Here is a 20,939-nt window from a genome sequence, read left to right as displayed (position 1 = left end):
ATATTCTGATTTGGTTAAATTGTGGGAAAAGGACAATAAAGAGAAGATGAATTCACAAAATAATTAGCTATGATTTCACAGATGCAGAAGGATGCAAGTCTCTGTTCCAGTGGGAAAACTGGGAAATACCAGAACCATGGTTCCAATTCATTACTGCACAGTCAGAGAAAGTGTCTTTTTTTCGAAGAAAGCCACAGATGGATTGAGGCCTGTAATGTTGCAGGGTTTTGAAGCCACTTCTCAGTGTATGGGTGATGGTGAAGTTTGTGAATGCATACACACAGGTCTTCAAAAAGTTCGTGGAAATTATATTATGAAAAAATTATGCATGGATTTCAAATATTTTTCACACGAAACTTGTATTTTTCTTCCGTATTTCCTTAAACTTTCTGATACGTGTATATATATATATATATATACACACACACACATACATACATATTTCCTATATACATATTTCACATATATATGCATATGTATACGAAGTCTCCTATGTATGTGGGTGTATAAATAAATATATGTGTACGTGTACATATATGTATATGTGTGTGTGTAAATAATATATTAATGAACATATTATAGCAGTTTAAGAGTAAAAGAAACATCATGACCGAGTGGGATTTATACAGGAATACAAAGTAGATTTATTTTAGAAACTCTATTAAGATCCATTATAACATGGGCCCAGCAGTTAGCGTAATGGCTGTGCCTCTGGACTCCCATGTAGTCAACCACAGTTCAAGACCCAGAACCAGTGGCTTAAATTCACGCTGGGCATGTGTACATGCTTGCCCAAGATCCCGAGAGGAGAATGGAGGAGAAGGGATTGTGGCATGCCATCCCCCCAGGGGGTGATTTTTCGCTTTCTGTCTCTCTGTCTGCTTTCGTCTCTCCAGTGAGTGCACACACCCTATAGCATAAACCTCTCTTATTCAAAAAAGGAAGAAGCCAAGGATCCCAGGGCAGTTTTCTATCTTCAGTCAGCCTTAGACCATCCTCGGGCTGATTCGTATTAACCTCATCTCCTGCTCAACTCTGCTCCTCTTAGTCCACTTTCATCCTGCACCTGTCTCCTCTCTGTCCTTTAAAATGGTAACTACCTCGACACTTTTGAACTGGACTGAGCTTAAAAGAGTGAGAAGTTGACAAGGTGAACTAGTATGTGACATTTAGATAGTCTCAGAGGTCTGAATGGTGTGGTGTTTATGGATAATTATAGGTTAGTGAGTGTTATTAGTGCATGAACCAATTCAAGGAAGGGCTAGAAAGTTAATGACCATGGGGATAGAAAACTTGATTTGTTTTTTTGTTTTTTAAGAAGCTTAGATTTATCCAGCCCAATGGGAGAAATTCTCAAAAGGACTTTTAACTTTAAAATATTTTTTTTCTTTTTTTTCTTTTCTTTTTTTTTTTTTGAGAGGTTTTCGCTATAGGGGATGTGCACTCGCCAGACAGACAGAGAGAGACATAGAGACAGAAAGCGAGAAATCACCCCCCCAGGGGGGATGGTCACGCCACAATCCCTTCTCCTCCATTCTCCTCTCGGGATCTTGGGCACGCACGCACATGCGCCCAGCGTGAGTTTTAAGCCACCGGGTCCAGGATGCGAACCGTGGTCAACTACATGGGAGTCCAGCGACATAGCCATTACGCTAACTGCTGGTTCCCTCTTTTTTTTTTTTTTTGCAAAAGAGAATGTATGCTTGTCAGAGAGAGAGACAGAGAGACAGAGAGAGAGGGAGATGGAGAAAGCATCCCTCTGGAGTGTGGTCAGACTATCATCTTTTCTCCTCCATTTCTCCATCCTGTCGGATTTTGGAATGCATGCACATGTGCCCAGCATGTACCTCAAGCCTCCAGGGCCAAACTTCAGAGCTCAAGGTCAGCCATGTGGAATCCCGCTCTCTAACCACCAGGTCACAGAGTCTGTCCAAGAACTTTTAGTTAGAAAATCATGTGAGAAGACATTTTCTGGAAAGACACTTTGATATTTCTTTGGAAGGTACATTTGAGAAGGACAAATCTGCTGGCAGAAAAATTATGTAGAAGACCATCACTAGAAAAGTCCAGGGAAAATGCCAATGACTTGAACTGGGTGAGGAGGAAGAATCAAGAAGGAATTGTCGAAACAATGATTTCCTAGGTGTTGTCTAAGGTGACTTGGTAGTGGTGATGATGATTTCAAGACAGCGCGCATGAGGGCATGAGTTTAATTTTAGACATTAGTTAGTTGTGGCCATTGTTTATGCATCTTAGTAGATGAATATGCCTGAATTTGATAAAGGAGTCAACGGCTGTTTCTTGAAAGACACATATGAAATACTTTGTACATGGACTAGTCAAAGAATCCAAAATAAGAGTCGAATAAATTTGAATACATTTAAAGTAATTTATTCCAAACAGACATTAAAAATGATTGATGCCATTTATGGGGCACACAGTAGGGCCAGAAGTTATGCTAGCTACTTCATACACGTAATAACTAATCTTAACGACATTGTGACTTTTGCATACTTGTAATCATGTTTGCAGGCCAGAAATCTGAGGCTAAAGTAAGATAATTGACTTGGCTAATAAGGGACCTCCTTTCTCAAAACTAAACACACAGAAGTAAGTAGTAAGACTATAACTTGAACTTGGGACTTTTGTATTCTAAAACTTGTTCCATCTCTGTTTCAAATCTTTTACCTTTGTAGTTACTCTTTTGGAGAAAAACTACAAATATTTAATAGCAATGCTAATGATGCTAATTATAAGAATGAAGTCACTTTTTTTTCCACTTAAGTAGGATTAATATTATTTGTATCATTATAGTATACATAATAGCATTGTTAATATATTATAATTTTATTTAATATATTAATAACAAGTATTAATTGTATATTAATAATATTATGTATTCCATTGAGGGTAATGCTGCGTTAAGTAGATATGGTCTTATCTACATGTACTAATATGATTATTATGATTGAAGTATTTTTTTCTTTATTTTTTTGCCATAAGGTCCATGCACTCACCTGAGAAACAGAGAGAGGGAAAATGAGAAATCAGGCTCTGGGGGGTGGCCACACACAATCCCTTCTGCATTCTCATCTTGGGATTTGGGGCACACATACACATGCACCCAGCTTGGTTTTCAAGCCACCAGATCCGGCGCTTGTTTGGTGGTTAGCCTTGTAGGTGTCCAGTGCCTTAACCACCATGTCACTTGCTGGCCCTTGTAATTTTAAACACTCAAATGAATGAGATTTTATAATCCATTCCATTCAAAGTTTCTATTCACAAGTCACACCACTGATCTGCCCACATAAGCTGTTGCTTATAATTATCAGTACAATAGCAGGTTTTTACTTGAGTGAAATTGTATTCCACTCCAGGAAGCAAAGTGTCATGTTTAGTATCTGCGTATACAAGTCTTTGCAGTGGCACTCAGTGACCTAGTAACATTGTGTCCTATTTTTTGTTTATTTGTTTGTTTTTTAACAGACAATGACAGGGGAACTGAAAATTAACTTATAATGTTTAGTCAAACATCAAATGGGACCTGCGGAGAGTAAATTCCATATAGCTCCATTCTACTTGCTGGGTGATGTCATGTTCACTGCAGGATAATGACATTTGCTATTTTCTGAAGGGAAATTAATCCCTCAGATTGAGCTGGTGAATGAACTGAAAAGTTATGAGTTTTTACTTTCAGTATTTCTTTTAGAAAAAAAAGATGCTATTGAAAATTATTAATATAAAATTAAAAACTATGGGGCCAGCAAGTGGTGTGGTGGTTAAGTTGCTGGATCCTACATAGCTGACACCATGGTTCAAGCCCCAGACCTGGTGTGTTGCAAGACACACTGGGCATATATACATGAATGCTCAAAATCCTGAGAGGAGAATGGAGAAGGGACTGTGGCATGGCCATTTACCTGGGGTTGGGTGATGGTTTCTCACTTTCTCTCTCTCTTTCTCTCTGTCTCTGTCTCTCTCTAGCAAGCATACTTACCCTATAGCAAAAACCTTTAAAAAATAAGGTTATGATATACTTAACAGATTGATCTAACCAACAATGGTGGCATGTAAACCTAACTTAAAAAGAACATCAAAAATTATGGCAGCAATATTCAGAATTTGGTCAATTTTCCTTGTTATCTTTTTCATATTGACAACTTCAAGTCTTAAGTTTATATAATATTGATTCTTAAAATAAGGAAAGCAAGTTAATAAACTTTAACTATTATGTATTCATTATTCCAGGCTAGCAAACCAGCTAAAGATTCAGAGTGAGAGCGGAATAGTACAGTCTCTCTCTTTCTTTTTATTCTGTAGTTTTGGTTTTTAATTTAGGATTATAAACATAAGAGAAGAGAAAAACATAAAAATAAAAAAGCCATAAGATTGATTGGCATATTATCTACTCTAGTGATGGTTACTTTATGCTTATTTATTTAATCAAATTAAATAAATGTTTATTTAATTATAATATGAATTACTCACTGTTATTAAATATATGTGAAGACATAGAGAATAAAAGACAGTCCCTATTTCCAAATTGCTTATAATAAAGTTATGATAAAATGACTGCTACATGGCACAGAAGACATTTTTTGTCCCAATTTTTATGGAATCCACATAATCTAGTATTTAATTACAAGATTAATACTCTAATCTCAAATACAATTGTTTTTCCATTATGCTCTATCTAACAATAATAAAAATATCATTAGGATATACATTTATTTATTTAGCTTAACAAAAATTTACTGAGTTCCCCCAAATTCTAGTTTCTTCAGGAGACACTGGAAATATAAGACAAGTAAGATGAGATTTCTACCTTCATGGCACTTGAAGACACAGGTAAATCTAGATATGCATTAGTAGATAAAGATAAATTCTAGTTTAGTGGGACAGGAATGATAACGGGATGTTATATATTATATATTTAAGAGGAAACAAGAAGAGCAAAAGCAAGGAGTCCAGAAAGCAGTATGTTATGGACTGCGAATGACTAGCACATTCAGTTATATGACTCCCACCCTCCTGGCCTAAGATCTATCAACCAGGTACCACAGATGGTGCAATGGTTATGTCAGTGGACTCCCACACAGTCGACTGCAGTTCGAGTCCCAGAGCCAGTAGCTTAAAACTCACACCAGGTGCATTTGCATGTGTGCCCAAAATCCCAAGAGGAGAATGGAGGAGAAGAGATTGAGGCATGGCCATCACCCTGGGGGGAGGGGGTTGAGTTTTTGCTTTCTGTCTCTTTGTCTCTCTGGCAAAAGCACATGCCCTATAGGAAAAATTTCTCTTAAAAAAATGAATAAAAGAAAAAAAAATCTATCATCCAGGCCCTGTTGTCAAAATGAAGTTTGTATCAATAGGATAACAGCTGTGTCCCACCTCGTTAGCCCACATCTCTTCTACTATCCCACCTATGACCTTCTCCTAAGTTAGACAAAACCTAGGGTTCCCTTGTTTTTCTCTGAAACAGCACATTTGTGTTCCTCTGTCTGTAAAGACCTCTGGTTTTCATTGCAACTTATAACTTTATCTCTGTAATTCCCCTGAGGAGTTTTCTCTGACCACCTGTGTTAGTTGTAAATCTCAAGTCTTTGCTCCTGTAGAGTGACATATATACGTCTCGAATCTCTAAACATTGATTGGGCTGTAGATAGCTATAAACAGAGCTTTTCTAGCAGTGTTAGAGGGAGAGAAAGGAAAAATTGTCAGCAATTTCTCTGTCTTAAGCCTGCTCGGGAATGCAATATAAACGCCTGTCACTTTCATTTTAGAAACAAGGTAGAGGGACCGACAGGTGGCGCGATGGTTAGGGTGGACTGCAGTTAACGTACTGGACCTGGTGGCTTGCTTTCTCACTTCCCCTTTCTCTCTCTCTGGTCAAAATAAATAAATAAATAATAATAATAATAAATAAAATTAATTTATTACTTGCAAAAAGAAATGTAAAGTTACAAATAGACGCTTTGTAGCACAGGTTATCATATTTAGTAGGAAATCGTAGTGCAGGTATTCTATGTGCCAGCAACTTCAACTCATCACTCCTGCTTCTTGTCCTATCACAAAAATCTGTTTGTCATTTAAAATTATACTATTTCCAGGGACCAGCAGTTAGCATAATGGCTATGTCTCTGGACTCCCACATAGTTGACGGTGGTTCCAGTCCCAGACCCGATGGCTTAAACTCACGCTGGGCGCATGTGTGTGCGTGCCCAAGATCCCGAGAGGAGAACGGAGGAGATGGGATTGCGGTGTGGCCATCCCCCATGGGGGGTGATTTCTCTCTTTCTGTCTCTCTGTCTCTCTCTGTCTGTCTGGCGAGCGCACGCGCCCTATAGCAAAAACCTCTCCAAAAAAAAAAAAAAATACTATTTCTAAAGTTATAGCATCTTAAGTCTACCCTCCATGTTTAATTTGTGTTTTATTTTGTTTTTAAAAGAATTATTAATTTAATTTAATTTATTTATAATAATTATTATTATTTTAATTTGCTATAGGGAACCAGAGAGAGTTGGGGGAGTGGGCAGTGAAAAAGCAAGCTTTCGGATCCGAGATTCGAACCATGGCAGGCATGTGGGAGTCCAGCGCCTTTACTACCACACCACTTATTGATCCTTATTTCGTTCTTATAATAAGTGGTATCGATGAAGTTTCATTCATTGTATAAATAATTAAAATTTTTGATATCCTAATCCGAGCCCAAGACTTGAAATAATTTATGATTTCTTGTAAGATAACATCCTTAGTTACAAACAAAAGATGCTTTATATTCACACACATCAGATAAATACAAATTTTCCAATTTATTGCCTAAATTTATTGTGGATACGTGAGAAACTTACAGCTCTACATATTGAATTCAGAAGCCTTGTCTTTTCATTCATCTGCTATTGCTAATTAACTTTGTAACCTTGAGTCAATCACTTAATCTTTCTGATTTTTAAATCGTCTTTTATAAAAAAAATGCATTAAATTATATGGTTTCAAGGGTCTCTTAAAATCATTAGATTATCTGAGAAATACACTATTTCTTTTGTTCTACTTTGACCTTCATTACTAAGATGGAAAAGAAAAAAGCTTTATGATTTTCACTTTTAGAAATGGAGATTTATCTACATCATGCTGGCTATATTACAAAAATAAAATTTGTGTTACATAGATGCTCAATTTTATGCACTTAGGACGAGTTGTAAAATGTAAATATGAAATGCTCACATAAAATGTTATTATTTATCTAGTGACTGCTCTGTTTTATTATGTGCTTAAATGATGCTGTTGAATTACCCCAATTTATTACAGCATTAATGTTATCACTTTATTGTTAATACTATTGGTATTCAATTTTAGGGAAGCTAACTCTGACACTATGCTGACATCAGGGATAAAGAGGAGATAGCATTTTAAAAAGCAATAACCTTCAAAAGGCTAGTGCTTATTTAAACACATTGTTTAGAAGCACCAGGACATTGAAGGTAAACGTGCAAGACCTTGAATATGATCTTCTCTAAATAACTGCAAAATCCAAATCCAAAAGGAAAACAAAAAATAGTAGTTCTAGTATATTTAGATAACTGTGGCAAAAAGCAGAGGGTGCAAACAAAAAAGGGCAGATGAAGGGGACGGTCACTTTGGACCAAAGGTGTACTGTGTCTCCTCCCTTGAAGTCCGGGGTCCTTTTTGTCTAACTGTTTTATACTTTTCTCCTCTGTGGCAGATGCACAGTGCCTCATAAGAGTCAGAGGTCCTGGGACCAGCAGTTAGCATAATGGCTATGTCGCTGGACTCCCATGTAGTCAACTGCAGTTTGAGTCCCGGACCCAGTGACTTAAATTCATGCCGGGCACATGTGTGTGCATGCCCAAGATTCTGAGAGGAGAATAGAGAAGGGATTGTGGCATAGCTATCCCCCCCCAGGGGGGTAATTTCTCACTTTCTGTCTCTCTGTCTCTCTCTCTCTTTCTGGCAAGCATTTTCCCTATAGCAAAAACTTCTCCCCCCCCAAAAAAAAAGAGTTAAAAGTCCTTCTCATAGTATTATGGATGAAACCATATTAGCTCTCTAAAATGCAAATACAGTCAAAGGGAAAAGAATAAAGAACTACACAAAATATAATCTGTTTAGCATAAACTATACTCAAGAGTTTGATATTTTCATAAAAATTTTACAAAGTAGTTCAGGACCACAAGCCAAGGCTCTAAAGAATATCAAAAGCAGGAAGGGCCTAACTTTTTGAAAGGAAGCTTTGAATTTGGAGTATGGGTGTGTTCTAGGGCAAAGGATATTAATCAATGTTGGAATCTCTTGGCTCTAAAATTATTGAAAACAGTTTTATCAAAAGGTCGGTTTGTAGAGAAATTTACTGGGAAACTAATTTAAAAAGCAGATAAGACTATAATATTCTGGAGAGGGTTTTTGCTGTTGCTTTTTGATAAAGGGCATGTGTGCTCGCTGGGGGAGAAAGAGTAAACAAAATCACTTCCCTGGGGGGATGACCATGTCATCCCTTCTCCTCCATTCTCTTGGCATCCTGGGTATGCACACACATGCACCTGCCATGACAAGTTGCCAGGCCCAGGAATTGAACCATAAAGTTGGTCATGTGGGATCCAATGCCTTAACTTCTATGCTATCTACTGCTGGAGCAGAAGTCTATAGAATCTAGTGTATATAAGTAAACTATTGGAAAACTGTGGAAAATGTAGATTATTGTATCTCATCCCAAAGATTGAGACCCCATATGTCCAAACCAAAACATCACCCCACCTAACACTGGGGCAGAGAGTAGGGCTGCTTTTTCTGTATGTAGTTAGCCTAGAATATGAAAGGATACAACTAAAATGTATACAATGTTATATGGGATAGAAATGGGTTAAGTGCAAGATCATTTACCTCATCCATAGAATACAGTAAGAATCCTTATCTTGGACAATTTATTAATAAATGGTAAATATCCATTCTTACATATACATGTGCATATACATACATATACATGTCTACACTCATATACAATTTTATCCAATCTTTATGCTAACCTTAGCTATTATTATTCTCATTTATCCAATAAAAATAGTGAAGTTGGGAGAAGTCCCAAGATGATACAGTAGCAGCATCAGAATTCTAACTCAGAAATGCCCGGCTACAAATCCTATGCTCAACATCACTCACCTACACGTATTACCATGTTATAAGACTATGCATGGAGAATCTGCTTTTAGAGAAAGGAACAGCTCTATAAACTATTTAAATAACTTGACAAATAACAGACATTAAAATAAGCCTGACTCTTCAAGAGTTATATCAAGGGGAATGTACATCTTTGGGTTGCTCTTGAGGCCAGATCATTATCTGGGAGCATGTTAGATCTATTATACCTCAAATGACAACTCCTTTCACACAAGTACCTTGTACATTTCTTTTCTTTTTGCATTTTAAAGATTTATCTTTTAAATGAATGAGAGAAAGAAAGAACTCTGAAGAGGGTCCTGATGCCACAATCCACACCCAGCCTTCAGGCAGCCCCAGGTCATGGACGAGCATGTTATTAGTATACTCAGGAAGGCCTCCAAACTTGAGCTGGGAACCTCCCCCTGTGAGATTGCCTAGCGGATCATCACATCCTAGTGCTGCACCAACATTCAGCCCTAAATTTCAGGACTACCTGTTATACACATGGAAATAAAAACAATTCGATTCTGATTAATTTTGTTGGCATATTTTAATAGCAAAGTGATGAAATTAGAGGCAAGAACAAGTACACATTTTTAAACTAATTATGAAGGTCTACAAGATATTAATTTAAAGCAAGACTATTATGGGACAGACAACATCGTAATAAATGTTTGTATAAGGTTCTTTACAGTTATTGCAGCTTTTTAGAGATGCTTAATATTTTATATTCTTTTTTAAAGAATTATTTTATATATTCATTAATTTATTTTAATTTGACTAGAGAGAGATACACACACACACACACACAGAGAGAGAGAGAGAGAGAGTGAGTGAGAAAGCAAGCTGCCAGGTCCAGGGCTTGAACCGTGGTAGGCCATGTGGGAATGTCCAGCTCCTTAGCCACCATACTACCTGCTGGTCCCCAATATTTTATATTCTTAATATTGTGTCTATGAGGAAATGCTCAGAAACAGATTTGGGTATATTATATAGAAAGATGAGCTATAAAACCAAATGTATTGCCCATCTGTAGTTCTGTATTTCTCTTAAAAGCTTTACAAAAAGTAGAATGGTCTATTTAATTATGCAAAATAACATTTTTGGTGACTATGCCTTTTAATGGAAGCATTTAATGACATAATTTGGGGATAATTAGGCCCCCAAGTAGATAACATAACAAGTGCATTTTGAATAAAAATCATGGTTTTGTTAAAACATATGTTTTGGTTAATATGGTTGTGTATGTGAGTGTGTATATATATCTTTTTCAAGGTAGTGGACTAATGTTATAACTTTCCAGGTTTCAATGTATTTTAGCTTTTTTTTTTCTTTTCAAATCTTGAGCATTTTACTTCTTCAGCTTTTGTTTTGTAAAGACACTGTAAAGTGCAGAAGTATCAAAAAAGTTGATTGTATAGTGCTAATGTTTTCTTTTTCTTTATAATAATAATTTTTCTTCTTCAAGAAAAGTCTCTGTCAATGGACAACTTAATTAATTCTAATTTCTCACTTTGCATATTATATTTTAAAGGAAAATTTAAAATGTATTTGATTTTGTTTGTAAGTTTTGTACACAAGCATTACTTTATGATCCTGACTCCTGACGTACATTATGCCAGTGAAGTCCACAACAGAGCTAATAAAATGCAGACCATAATTTGTTTTGCATGTTATTTTAATCAATACTCCCTCTGCTGGTTTAATAGGAATAGAGCCCCAAGGACAACTCCTATTAACAGATGTTTATAGACTGTTTTTTTGCTATTAGAAAAGCTTTAAAAAATAAAGTCAAAAGTCAAGGCAAGTTAATTTATTAGCTTTATTTGTACAGCTATTCCTTGTTAATTCACACTATTAATATAAGTTGGAAAAATAGATACCAGAGGCCATTCCTTTTCTTTTACTAAGATAATTTCATAAAACCATTACATTTAGGTGATAGCTTTTATTTTTCCATCTTTTTATTTTAATTTTATTATCTTCTATAAAATTTGGAAATGTTCTCTCCCCTGTAAACCCAACAACTGAATAAAGAATGCAGTCCAATATTAAATGGGATGCAGATTTTTATCCATCTTGTGCATTTCTCTTTCTCTGCAGGCACTCCATCTGCACCGTCTACATTGAAGTACTTCCTCCAAATAATCAAAGCCCTCCTCGTTTCCCACAGCTGATGTATAGCCTTGAAATCAGTGAAGCCATGAGGATTGGTGCTGTTTTATTAAATCTGCAGGTATGCTCCTTCACACACGCATATTTATATATGCATATATTAATATATACATATATATTCAAAGTCATATGGTAAAGTGACAAGTCTGAAGACTGATGTGTTTCTATTTGTGTATGAGGGGAGAGCCTCCCATGCCTGCTTACTCCCTAGTGAATGAAAACTCTATCTGGAAAGAAAAGCAAGGGCAATATGGATGGAGGGTTTCCACAGCTAATCTATTCTATTGATTGCCACAGTTGAAGAACTCACAGTTTGGCTGGCAGGGATTAGCTGCCATCATTACAGGAGAAAATGAAAGGATTGGAAACATGTGCCAGGTTTCAATGTATTTTAGCTTTTTTTTTTCTTTTCAAATCTTGAGCATTTTACTTCTTCAGCTTTTGTTTTGTAAAGACACTGTAAAGTGCAGAAGTATCAAAAAAGTTGATTGTATAGTGCTAATGTTTTCTTTTTCTTTATAATAATAATTTTTCTTCTTCAAGAAAAGTCTCTGTCAATGGACAACTTAATTAATTCTAATTTCTCACTTTGCATATTATATTTTAAAGGAAAATTTAAAATGTATTTGATTTTGTTTGTAAGTTTTGTACACAAGCATTACTTTATGATCCTGACTCCTGACGTACATTATGCCAGTGAAGTCCACAACAGAGCTAATAAAATGCAGACCATAATTTGTTTTGCATGTTATTTTAATCAATACTCCCTCTGCTGGTTTAATAGGAATAGAGCCCCAAGGACAACTCCTATTAACAGATGTTTATAGACTGTTTTTTTGCTATTAGAAAAGCTTTAAAAAATAAAGTCAAATGTCAAGGCAAGTTAATTTATTAGCTTTATTTGTACAACTATTCCTTGTTAATTCACACTATTAATATAAGTTGGAAAAATAGATACCAGAGGCCATTCCTTTTCTTTTACTAAGATAATTTCATAAAACCATTACATTTAGGTGATAGCTTTTATTTTTCCATCTTTTTATTTTAATTTTATTATCTTCTATAAAATTTGGAAATGTTCTCTCCCCTGTAAACCCAACAACTGAATAAAGAATGCAGTCCAATATTAAATGGGATGCAGATTTTTATCCATCTTGTGCATTTCTCTTTCTCTGCAGGCACTCCATCTGCACCGTCTACATTGAAGTACTTCCTCCAAATAATCAAAGCCCTCCTCGTTTCCCACAGCTGATGTATAGCCTTGAAATCAGTGAAGCCATGAGGATTGGTGCTGTTTTATTAAATCTGCAGGTATGCTCCTTCACACACGCATATTTATATATGCATATATTAATATATACATATATATTCAAAGTCATATGGTAAAGTGACAAGTCTGAAGACTGATGTGTTTCTATTTGTGTATGAGGGGAGAGCCTCCCATGCCTGCTTACTCCCTAGTGAATGAAAACTCTATCTGGAAAGAAAAGCAAGGGCAATATGGATGGAGGGTTTCCACAGCTAATCTATTCTATTGATTGCCACAGTTGAAGAACTCACAGTTTGGCTGGCAGGGATTAGCTGCCATCATTACAGGAGAAAATGAAAGGATTGGAAACATGTGCTTGAATATTTTGTACTTTGCATCTGGAGAGTCTGTAGCTGAGTATTATTTTCTGTCTGGAATGCCTTTGCCCCAGCTGGATTTATTTTTGCTGCAGTGTTGGAGAGGGGACATCACCTTAGACGTAAAGGCTTAGGGTTGACGTTCTGATTCTGAGACAGGTTCTTCTTCACTCTATGCCATAGCCAAATCTCATAATTGCTGTGCCTTGGGTTTATTCATTCAGATAAGGGAAATAGATTTAGATGGTATTTCCATTTGGGCATATGAGTTACTTGAAAAATGATAACTTAGTTTTCATTATTTATATATCCCTGATCAGAACACTTTTGACCCCGGAGGGCTGTATCTTCGACAGAACAGATAGTTTGAAGGTCTGTTAAATATGATGTCAATAACTGTCACTTGCTGTAGCAATCATTGAAACCATAATACAATGTATTATTTTACCTGAGTGTTCAGAATGCAGTTTATCTTCTCCTGGTATTATGTGGGAATAGCAGGACTTGCTGATATGAGAATTTAGGAAGCTGACTTTGAGTTTAGAAATTCTAAAGTGACTGATGGGGAAAAATCACAGCATCAATCTTCAACATAAGATAAGATGAGTCCTCGAGGGAGGGTTATCTCTTTTTACTGTGTTTTTTTTTGTTGTTGTTTGTTTTGTTTTTTTGTGTGTGTGTGTGTGTGTGTTTGTGTGTGTGTGTGTGTGTGTGTGTGTGTGTGTTTTGTTTTAGAGAGAGATATTTTTGCTGTAGGGCACTTGTGCTCACCAGAGAGACAAAAAATGAAAAATCACCCCCTCACTCCCAAGGGGATGACCATGCCACAATATTTTCTCCTCCATTCTCTTCTTGGGATTTTGGAACGTACCACACATGGCCAGTGTGAGTTTTAAGCCACCAGGTCCGGGCCTCAAACCGTGGTCGACTATGTGGGAGTCCCACAACATAACCATTATGCTATCATCTGCCGGTCTCTCATAGCTGTCCCTTGCTCAGACCTCATTTGAGTACTGATACCCTCTTACCCAAATCCTGGTGAGATAAAGTGAAGATCCCATGGGATAGTGGTATAGAAAAGAATGTGAAAATAATTAATTAGATTTCCACATTTTCCAGATGTGGAAAGTGAACCCCATAGTAAACTGATGCTCAAGGTCCATTAATCCAAGTTTTTTCTTCACTTCCAAAATAAACTCTTTCCGTTTTATCCTACTGACTGCCTCTGGCTGCCAAACTTTGGTTGGCACTACCAGGTACTTCTCTGTGCCTTTGCTCAGGTAACTAGAGAGGCTTTGCTTTTACTGTTCATTTACTATGAAAAATATGAAAAATAAAATTTTTAATATATAAAGGTAGAGATATTAGTAATGAGAAAATGTAGGGGATGTTAGTGGAAAAATTTAAAGGAAGGAAATAAAGCTGTAATTTTTTCAAGAGGAAGAAGACAGCTACTCAAATTATTATAATGATAAAGAATAGAAGAAATGCAATTATTGAGATGTGCATTTAGTAGAAAAGTAAGAACCTTTTTCTTTACATTCAGCATAATTCATTTATTGAAATAAGCAAATTAAGAGAAAGAAAAGGAAAAGAAAATATATCTCAGATTTGTAAGATTTTGGTCAAGAAACTATACAGTTTACATTTAGATATTCCTTGACAGTGTGCTGTACCTTTGTATAATTTCACTTTCTATAAGGCAAGACATAATTTTACTTGTAGTTTGTCTCAGACTTCATTTTGCAAAATCTCAGAAAGATCTAGGAACCATATTACAGGAGAATAATTCTACCTGGGAGTTAAAGATGAAAAGGAATTGGCTTTTTTCATATCTCAAATTTCTCTGGTAAAAAGACTGAAAAGACACTTGAAATGACATTTCTATTCACCCTTTGTACTTCTGGTGGAAGCACAAGAAAGGGTGCCGATTGCAGCCGCAGTCTCTATTAGAGAGAACTAGGGCGACACTATCAAGGTATTTTCATGGACCACCAACCATCCACTTTTGTTCATGATCAACTGAGACTGAATTTAAACTAGTGACCTAAAAGTTGTAAAGCTTCCATCAAATTACTCTTCCAAAGACTTCTAATAAGAGGATGCATTAGAGGTACTCTGGCTCCTACAGACCCTCCATCCTCATCTTTTTCGCACAAGTAGCATTACCTACTGCTGACTTACTGCTCAATTTAGAAAGACAAGATTTATGGGGAAATAGAGTTTCAAAGCTGGCATCGGACTGGCTTCAACATAATATTGTGTTGATCAAAACAGTTTCCATCTTTCTTCCTCTCTTTTCCTTTTTAAGTATGTTTCATTCATTCTGTCTACCAGCTGTCTGAGAGGCTGTGATTCTCCTCATATGAACATTTTCGTTGTTCTATATTGAGCATGGTCAGTCAAGAAAAAATGTTACTCAACGATCTGCTTTTTAAAAATCTCTTATGATCAGGGTTAGTTTTAGGTGTAATTTTTTTTTCTTTTTTCTTTTTTGCTCTAGGGCATGTACACTCACTAAAGAGAGAGACTGAAAGGGAAAGTGAGAAATCATCCTTGTAGGGGAGATGGCCACCCCTCAATATCATTTCTTCCATTTTCCTCCTAGGATTGGGCACACACACTGGACATGAGTTTCAAGCTGCTAGGTCTAGGACTCAAACAGCGGTTGGTCATGTGGGAGTCTAGCACCATGCTACCTTGTGGTCACTTTGTCTGAATTTCTTTTTAATCTATTTTCACCATATTAAAAATGAGACAATAATATCTTACCAGATATGACTGTGTATTATACTCAAATACAGAAGTCTTTCTCTTATCCTTATAAGAGCAATTATTTCCTTCCAAATTACCCTTTGACATCTCTCACATCCCCTACAACTCACCCCATCATCATTAGCACACTCCTTCTTTTATACAGACAGAAAATTCTCCTGTATCATCTTTGTCACCTCTTTCTTACAAAATAATAATAGCTAACACTTTTTGCACTTAATATTAAGTCAGGTAGTGCATTAGTTCTTTCAATTCTTTATTTATTGTGTCAGAAAGAATATGTAGGTTATATTATAGGACATTCACATACACAACCTCAGAATCTCAGGAATTTACAACTGAAAATATTTCTTTCTCACTCCACATGTCCACGTGGATCAGCTCCTGCTCTGCTTTTCCTCATATTCACTCCCCATCAGAAAGACAGAACAGCTTCCATGTAGGAAAATGTTTTTCTAAGAACAAGCAAACAGAAGCATAAATAAAATTTTTTTGGTTGATACAGTAGGATTTGATTAATTAGTGTGTTCAATAAATTCACTTATTTAAATTTAGTTGTCACTACCATAATAAGCATTGATTAATTATTTGATTTTATTTCCAAGTTTTTACACACTGAAGACTGGCTACCGTGATCTGCTTTAAAAATGTTATAGCTCTTTGGACCAGCAGTTAGCATAATGGCTATGTCGCTGGACTCCCATGTAGTCGACTGCGGTTCGAGTCCCAGACCCTGCAGCTTAAACTCACGCCAGGCGTGTATGTGTGCGTGCCCAAGATCCTGAGAGGAGAATGGAGGGGAAAAGATTGCGGCGTGGCCATCCCCCCTGAGGGGTTATTTATCGCTTTCTGTCTCTCTGTCTCTCTGGTGAGTGCATGCGCCCTGTAGCAAAAACCTCTCCAAAAAAAAAAATTATAGCGTTTCAATATACATATAATGTATCATTTATTTTGGTCATCACTGACCCTACTAAACAGGCAGATCTTATCTTCTTACCAAATGAGGATACTGAGAGTCAGGAACAGCAAACGTTGTGAGCAAGAATAGGTTTTTTTTTTTCTTCCCCCTCCTTCTCTTGACTTTCAAATCATGGTTCCACTCACTACATTACATTATTTTAATTTAGGTTATAAAAATTATTAAAATTTATCTTTTGCCTATTTTATGGGGAGTGTATATGTTTTGCATTACATTAGTTCTTTAGTTTACAAAAGTAATTCTATGATGTTTTATGAGGGTAAAATGTACTAAAGTTTGAGAAAAGTTATGGTTGATTCCAATGGTCTCAGGGAAAAATACTTAAAAGAAATATGAATTAGCTATTTTCCTCCCTCACTTAAAGATTATAGAATAGAATACAGGTTGTAGCCTTGATAAAGCACAGTTGAGCAAAAAATTATTAAATTCTCAGATCCTACATCAAATAATTATGATTTTTAGCACACAAATCCCCAAGAATCCAGGGAGGAGACACTTCAAACAATCTTGGAGAAATTTCCCCAGAAATAGATGAGGGTGAATTATTTTGTAATACAGTGTTTGTACAGAGATTGTGCAAGAGAAGAAAGTCTGATTGTGTATTTGAACAGCTGCATAGATTTGAATCAGTGCAGTTACAACACAGCAGGAACCATTGGGGAGAAATGCCCTGATGGAGAGGGTAGTTAGTAAGAGGATCTGAATTCCCTGTATAAAGCTTGTCCAATATTATAGGTGAGACAGATCCTTCCTGAGTCCATAATACATGAGTTAGTTCCTCTAAGTTTAAATAAAAATGAAGGGTCCAGCAGCATATGAAGAGAGGTGTGAACATCAATTTGTTAAGACAAGAGGTCCCCAACTAGTCAATATTTCACAGATACCTTGGAGATGGCCAGCAGATGGTGGTGGTTAAGATGCTGGACTCCCATATGGCCACTCTCAGTTTGAGTTCCAGACCCAGTGGCTTAAAAATCATCCTGGGTACATGTATATGTGCCCCAAATCCCAGAATCCCAGTAGGAGAATGGAGGAGAAGGGATTGTGTTGTGGCTATCCTCCCTACGGGGGGGTGATTTCTCACTTTCCCTTCTCTGTGTCACTCTAGCAAGCACATGCACACTATGACAAAAACCTTAAAAAAAAAAATCAGAGATTCACAAGTTACCTCCAATTCCTAGAATGGCTTTTTGGGATTGAATCCCTTAGCAGAGAAGACTGGATCATTTGACACAAAATTTATTCGTAAGTATTTGGTTTTTCAGCCATGCATAAACTCTCTGCTGATAACTGGATACTTTGAGTTTTTGCAGAAGTGTGAACAAAACTAAGAATTTCATTTTGAAGAAAGCATATGAGAAAGTATGTCAAGGCTTTGAAAACAATATACTTTATAACTATTGAAGAGCTAATGGAAATTATCACAATTAGGAGTGTAGAAATGGAGTGAGGCAGGACAAAAGTTGAATCTTTCTTAATCAGTTTTTGTTTGTTATCTTTTTTTTTTTTTTAATTTGCTAAATGGTATATGCTTTCACTAGAGAGAAACAGAGAGAGGGAAAGTGAAAAATCACTTCCCATGGGGGATGGTCACCCTGCAATCTCTTCTCTTCCATCATTCCTTTTGAGACTTTAGCACATAAGCACAAATGCCTGGCATGTTTTACAAGTCATTTTTCTTCAAGAGGAAAATGATCATTCTTTTTTTTTTTTTCCTGCTGTTAAGTCAGAGATGAATAAGGATTTTAAATGTCCAAGAACATTCTAAGTACTTAGAATAATGAATACGAAAGTGATATATATCAAAGAATACGGACAAATGAATGTATTCCAAAGAATGCCTTCACCTACTGTATGATCTTACTAGCTCTTCCATTGAGAAGAAACAAATCCATGCAATTTAGAGACCATAGCAACACTTGGACTGCTAAGACCCAGATGGCTAAGACATAATATCAACAATGCCATCAACATCTAATTTTAATTGACTGCTGCTTGAAAGCTTCATCATCTTGAATACGCTTAACAGAGCCGTGAAGTCTAACTTTTCCAGGGTCAAATAGAAGCCTGTCGTAGAGTTGGGATTCCAGTGGATGCTGTCTGACCCTAGGGTCTATGTACTACTCACTATTCATGTTGGCTTTCCACGGGACTGAGGTTTGCTTAGCCCTCTTTATCTTTGCTCAGGTTTGTCAGTAACCCCATCCCCAGCAGAGTGCGCCTACCCACAGGGCTAATTGTTGTTATTTCTGAGGTCTTCATCAGCCCTGATCTTATTTGTCATTGCTTCGGATTTTGTATACGAGTGAAGACAGATGTTACACGGATAGTGTCCACTGACACTGGGAAAACTTAGTACTTTAAACTTCTGATTCCCCCTCTCAGTGAACTGACTGGCTCTGACAGTGTGATTCCTTTTTCTTTTCCTGGCTACTCCTCCCTGGAAACTGCATTAGAAGGTAAAGGGCACAGGGCCAAATAACCTAAGACAACAGGAAACAAGGAAGGGTGGGGGAAGCAGATCTGGAACTTGGATGTTGTCACTCTTGAGGAAAAAAAACATGCATTTTACTGACGAACTGTTTGAATATAAGAATAAGAAGGTGTTTTGTCAGCTTGCAACATCCATTTTCTTTTCATCTTTCTCCATTCTTCTCATTTTAAAAATAGTTTGAAAAAACTGTGGAATTTAACTTATATGCTTCAAGGAATTATTATTTTTAGTCCTGAAGAATAATTTCTGCTGCCTTGATCTCACTACAGAATGGATCCTTTTCCAGAATGGTTTGAATTAAATGCAGGCTATCTGATCACGAGTCCCTCTGCATTCACAGGTCCTGTCAGAGGTCCTAATTTGTTTTCCTGACATCTTTGAAATACTCTAGAAGTTTTAAGGTTCTTTCTTTTCTTTTTTTTATTTGATGAATATTTCCTATAAAATAGGATGTATTTTTGCCCGAAGATGATACAGGAGTTATGATTCATGAATGTTTCACAGCTGGTTCAGGTACCGTGAGCATAAATCATAGTCCCTGTACCATAAAATGTAGAGTGTTATTTATATTATAAGGACCATTTTGGATAATTCATTTGGAGATTTGTTCTTTTGTAATCAAAGACAATTTTCTTTGAACATTCTGATTCTTTAATGTGTTAACTGCATAGATTAACACTGTGGATTGTACTAAAAGATGGCTAGTTCCCCCTCAATTATGTAATCTATTATTTACCCTATTTTGTAGGTTACCCTGATTTTGATAAGTCTGAGGAATGAAAGTCTCATTACCTTTCCTCCTTGTTTTCAGTTCATGTGATAGAAAATACCTTTTCTTTTATTTTTCTTTCTTTTTTTTTTTTTTGAGAGGTTATTGCTATAGGGCACGTGCACTCTCCAGAAAGACAGAGAGATAGAAAGTGAGACTCCCTAGGGGGGATGGCCATGCCGCAATCCCTTCTCCTCCATTCTCCTCTCGGGATCATGGGCACGCACGCACACGTGCCTGGTGTGAGTTTAAACCACCGGGTCCGGGATTCAAGCCACGGTCGACTATATGGGAGTTCAGTGACATAGCCATTATGTTAACTGCTGGTTCCACCTTTTCTCATCCCCTCTTGCACTAGATTTCAGATGGCTCTTCAGTCATTAATAGTTTCTCAAAAGAAAAATGTCATCATGAGTATACTAAGAAAGTTGAAATACGTTGAACACTGATATGGGTTACCTGGTCACAAAGCATGGTTTATATTTTTAAATATAGATACATAGATATAAATAAAATAAATCTCATCATGCTAATGACCTGCTTCTTGCAAAAATTAAATCTGATTCATAGTGTGAATTTTTATTCTTTACAGCAGATGTTTTGATATTTCCAAGTTTAAAAAACAAATCCATATAGAGTATGGAATGTATATTATCTAGGAATGACTTTTTATCTCTAGGCATGTATGACTGTCAAAAGTGAGGCAGACAGGGGGACCAGCAGTTAGCATAAAGGCTATGTCCCTGGACTCCCACGTAGTCTACCGCAGTTTGCATCCCAGACCCGGTAGCTTAAAACTCACGCTGGGTGCGTGTGTGTGCATGCCCAAGATCCTGAGAGGAGAATGGAGAAGGTATTGCGGCGTGACCATCCCCCCTGAGGGGTGATTTCTCGCTTTCTGTCTCTATGTCTCTCTCTGTCTGTCTGGTGAGCGCACGCGCCCTACA

General features: G+C 36.7%; 1 protein-coding gene across 11 annotated transcripts in view; it reads left to right on the top strand.

The window, feature by feature from the left end:
* Positions 1-20,939, top strand: part of PCDH15 (protocadherin related 15) — a 781,066-nt gene that overhangs the window by 459,920 nt on the left and 300,207 nt on the right. For 10 of the 11 annotated variants that reach the window (XM_027770259.1, XM_006144390.1, XM_006144387.1 and 7 more), the window contains one exon: positions 11,278-11,410. The exons of the other annotated variant lie outside the window; for it this stretch is intronic. In XM_027770259.1, the coding sequence (XP_027626060.1) occupies positions 11,278-11,410 (133 nt within the window). The remainder of the gene's footprint in view (positions 1-11,277; positions 11,411-20,939) is intronic. 11 annotated transcript variants of the gene reach the window in all.

The sequence above is a fragment of the Tupaia chinensis genome, unplaced genomic scaffold, assembly GCF_000334495.1.
Source record: "Tupaia chinensis unplaced genomic scaffold, TupChi_1.0 Scaffold000118_1, whole genome shotgun sequence".
Lineage (NCBI taxonomy): Eukaryota > Metazoa > Chordata > Mammalia > Scandentia > Tupaiidae > Tupaia > Tupaia belangeri.
Note: the sequence above shows the minus strand (reverse complement) of the source record. Positions and strands in the feature narration are given on the sequence as shown.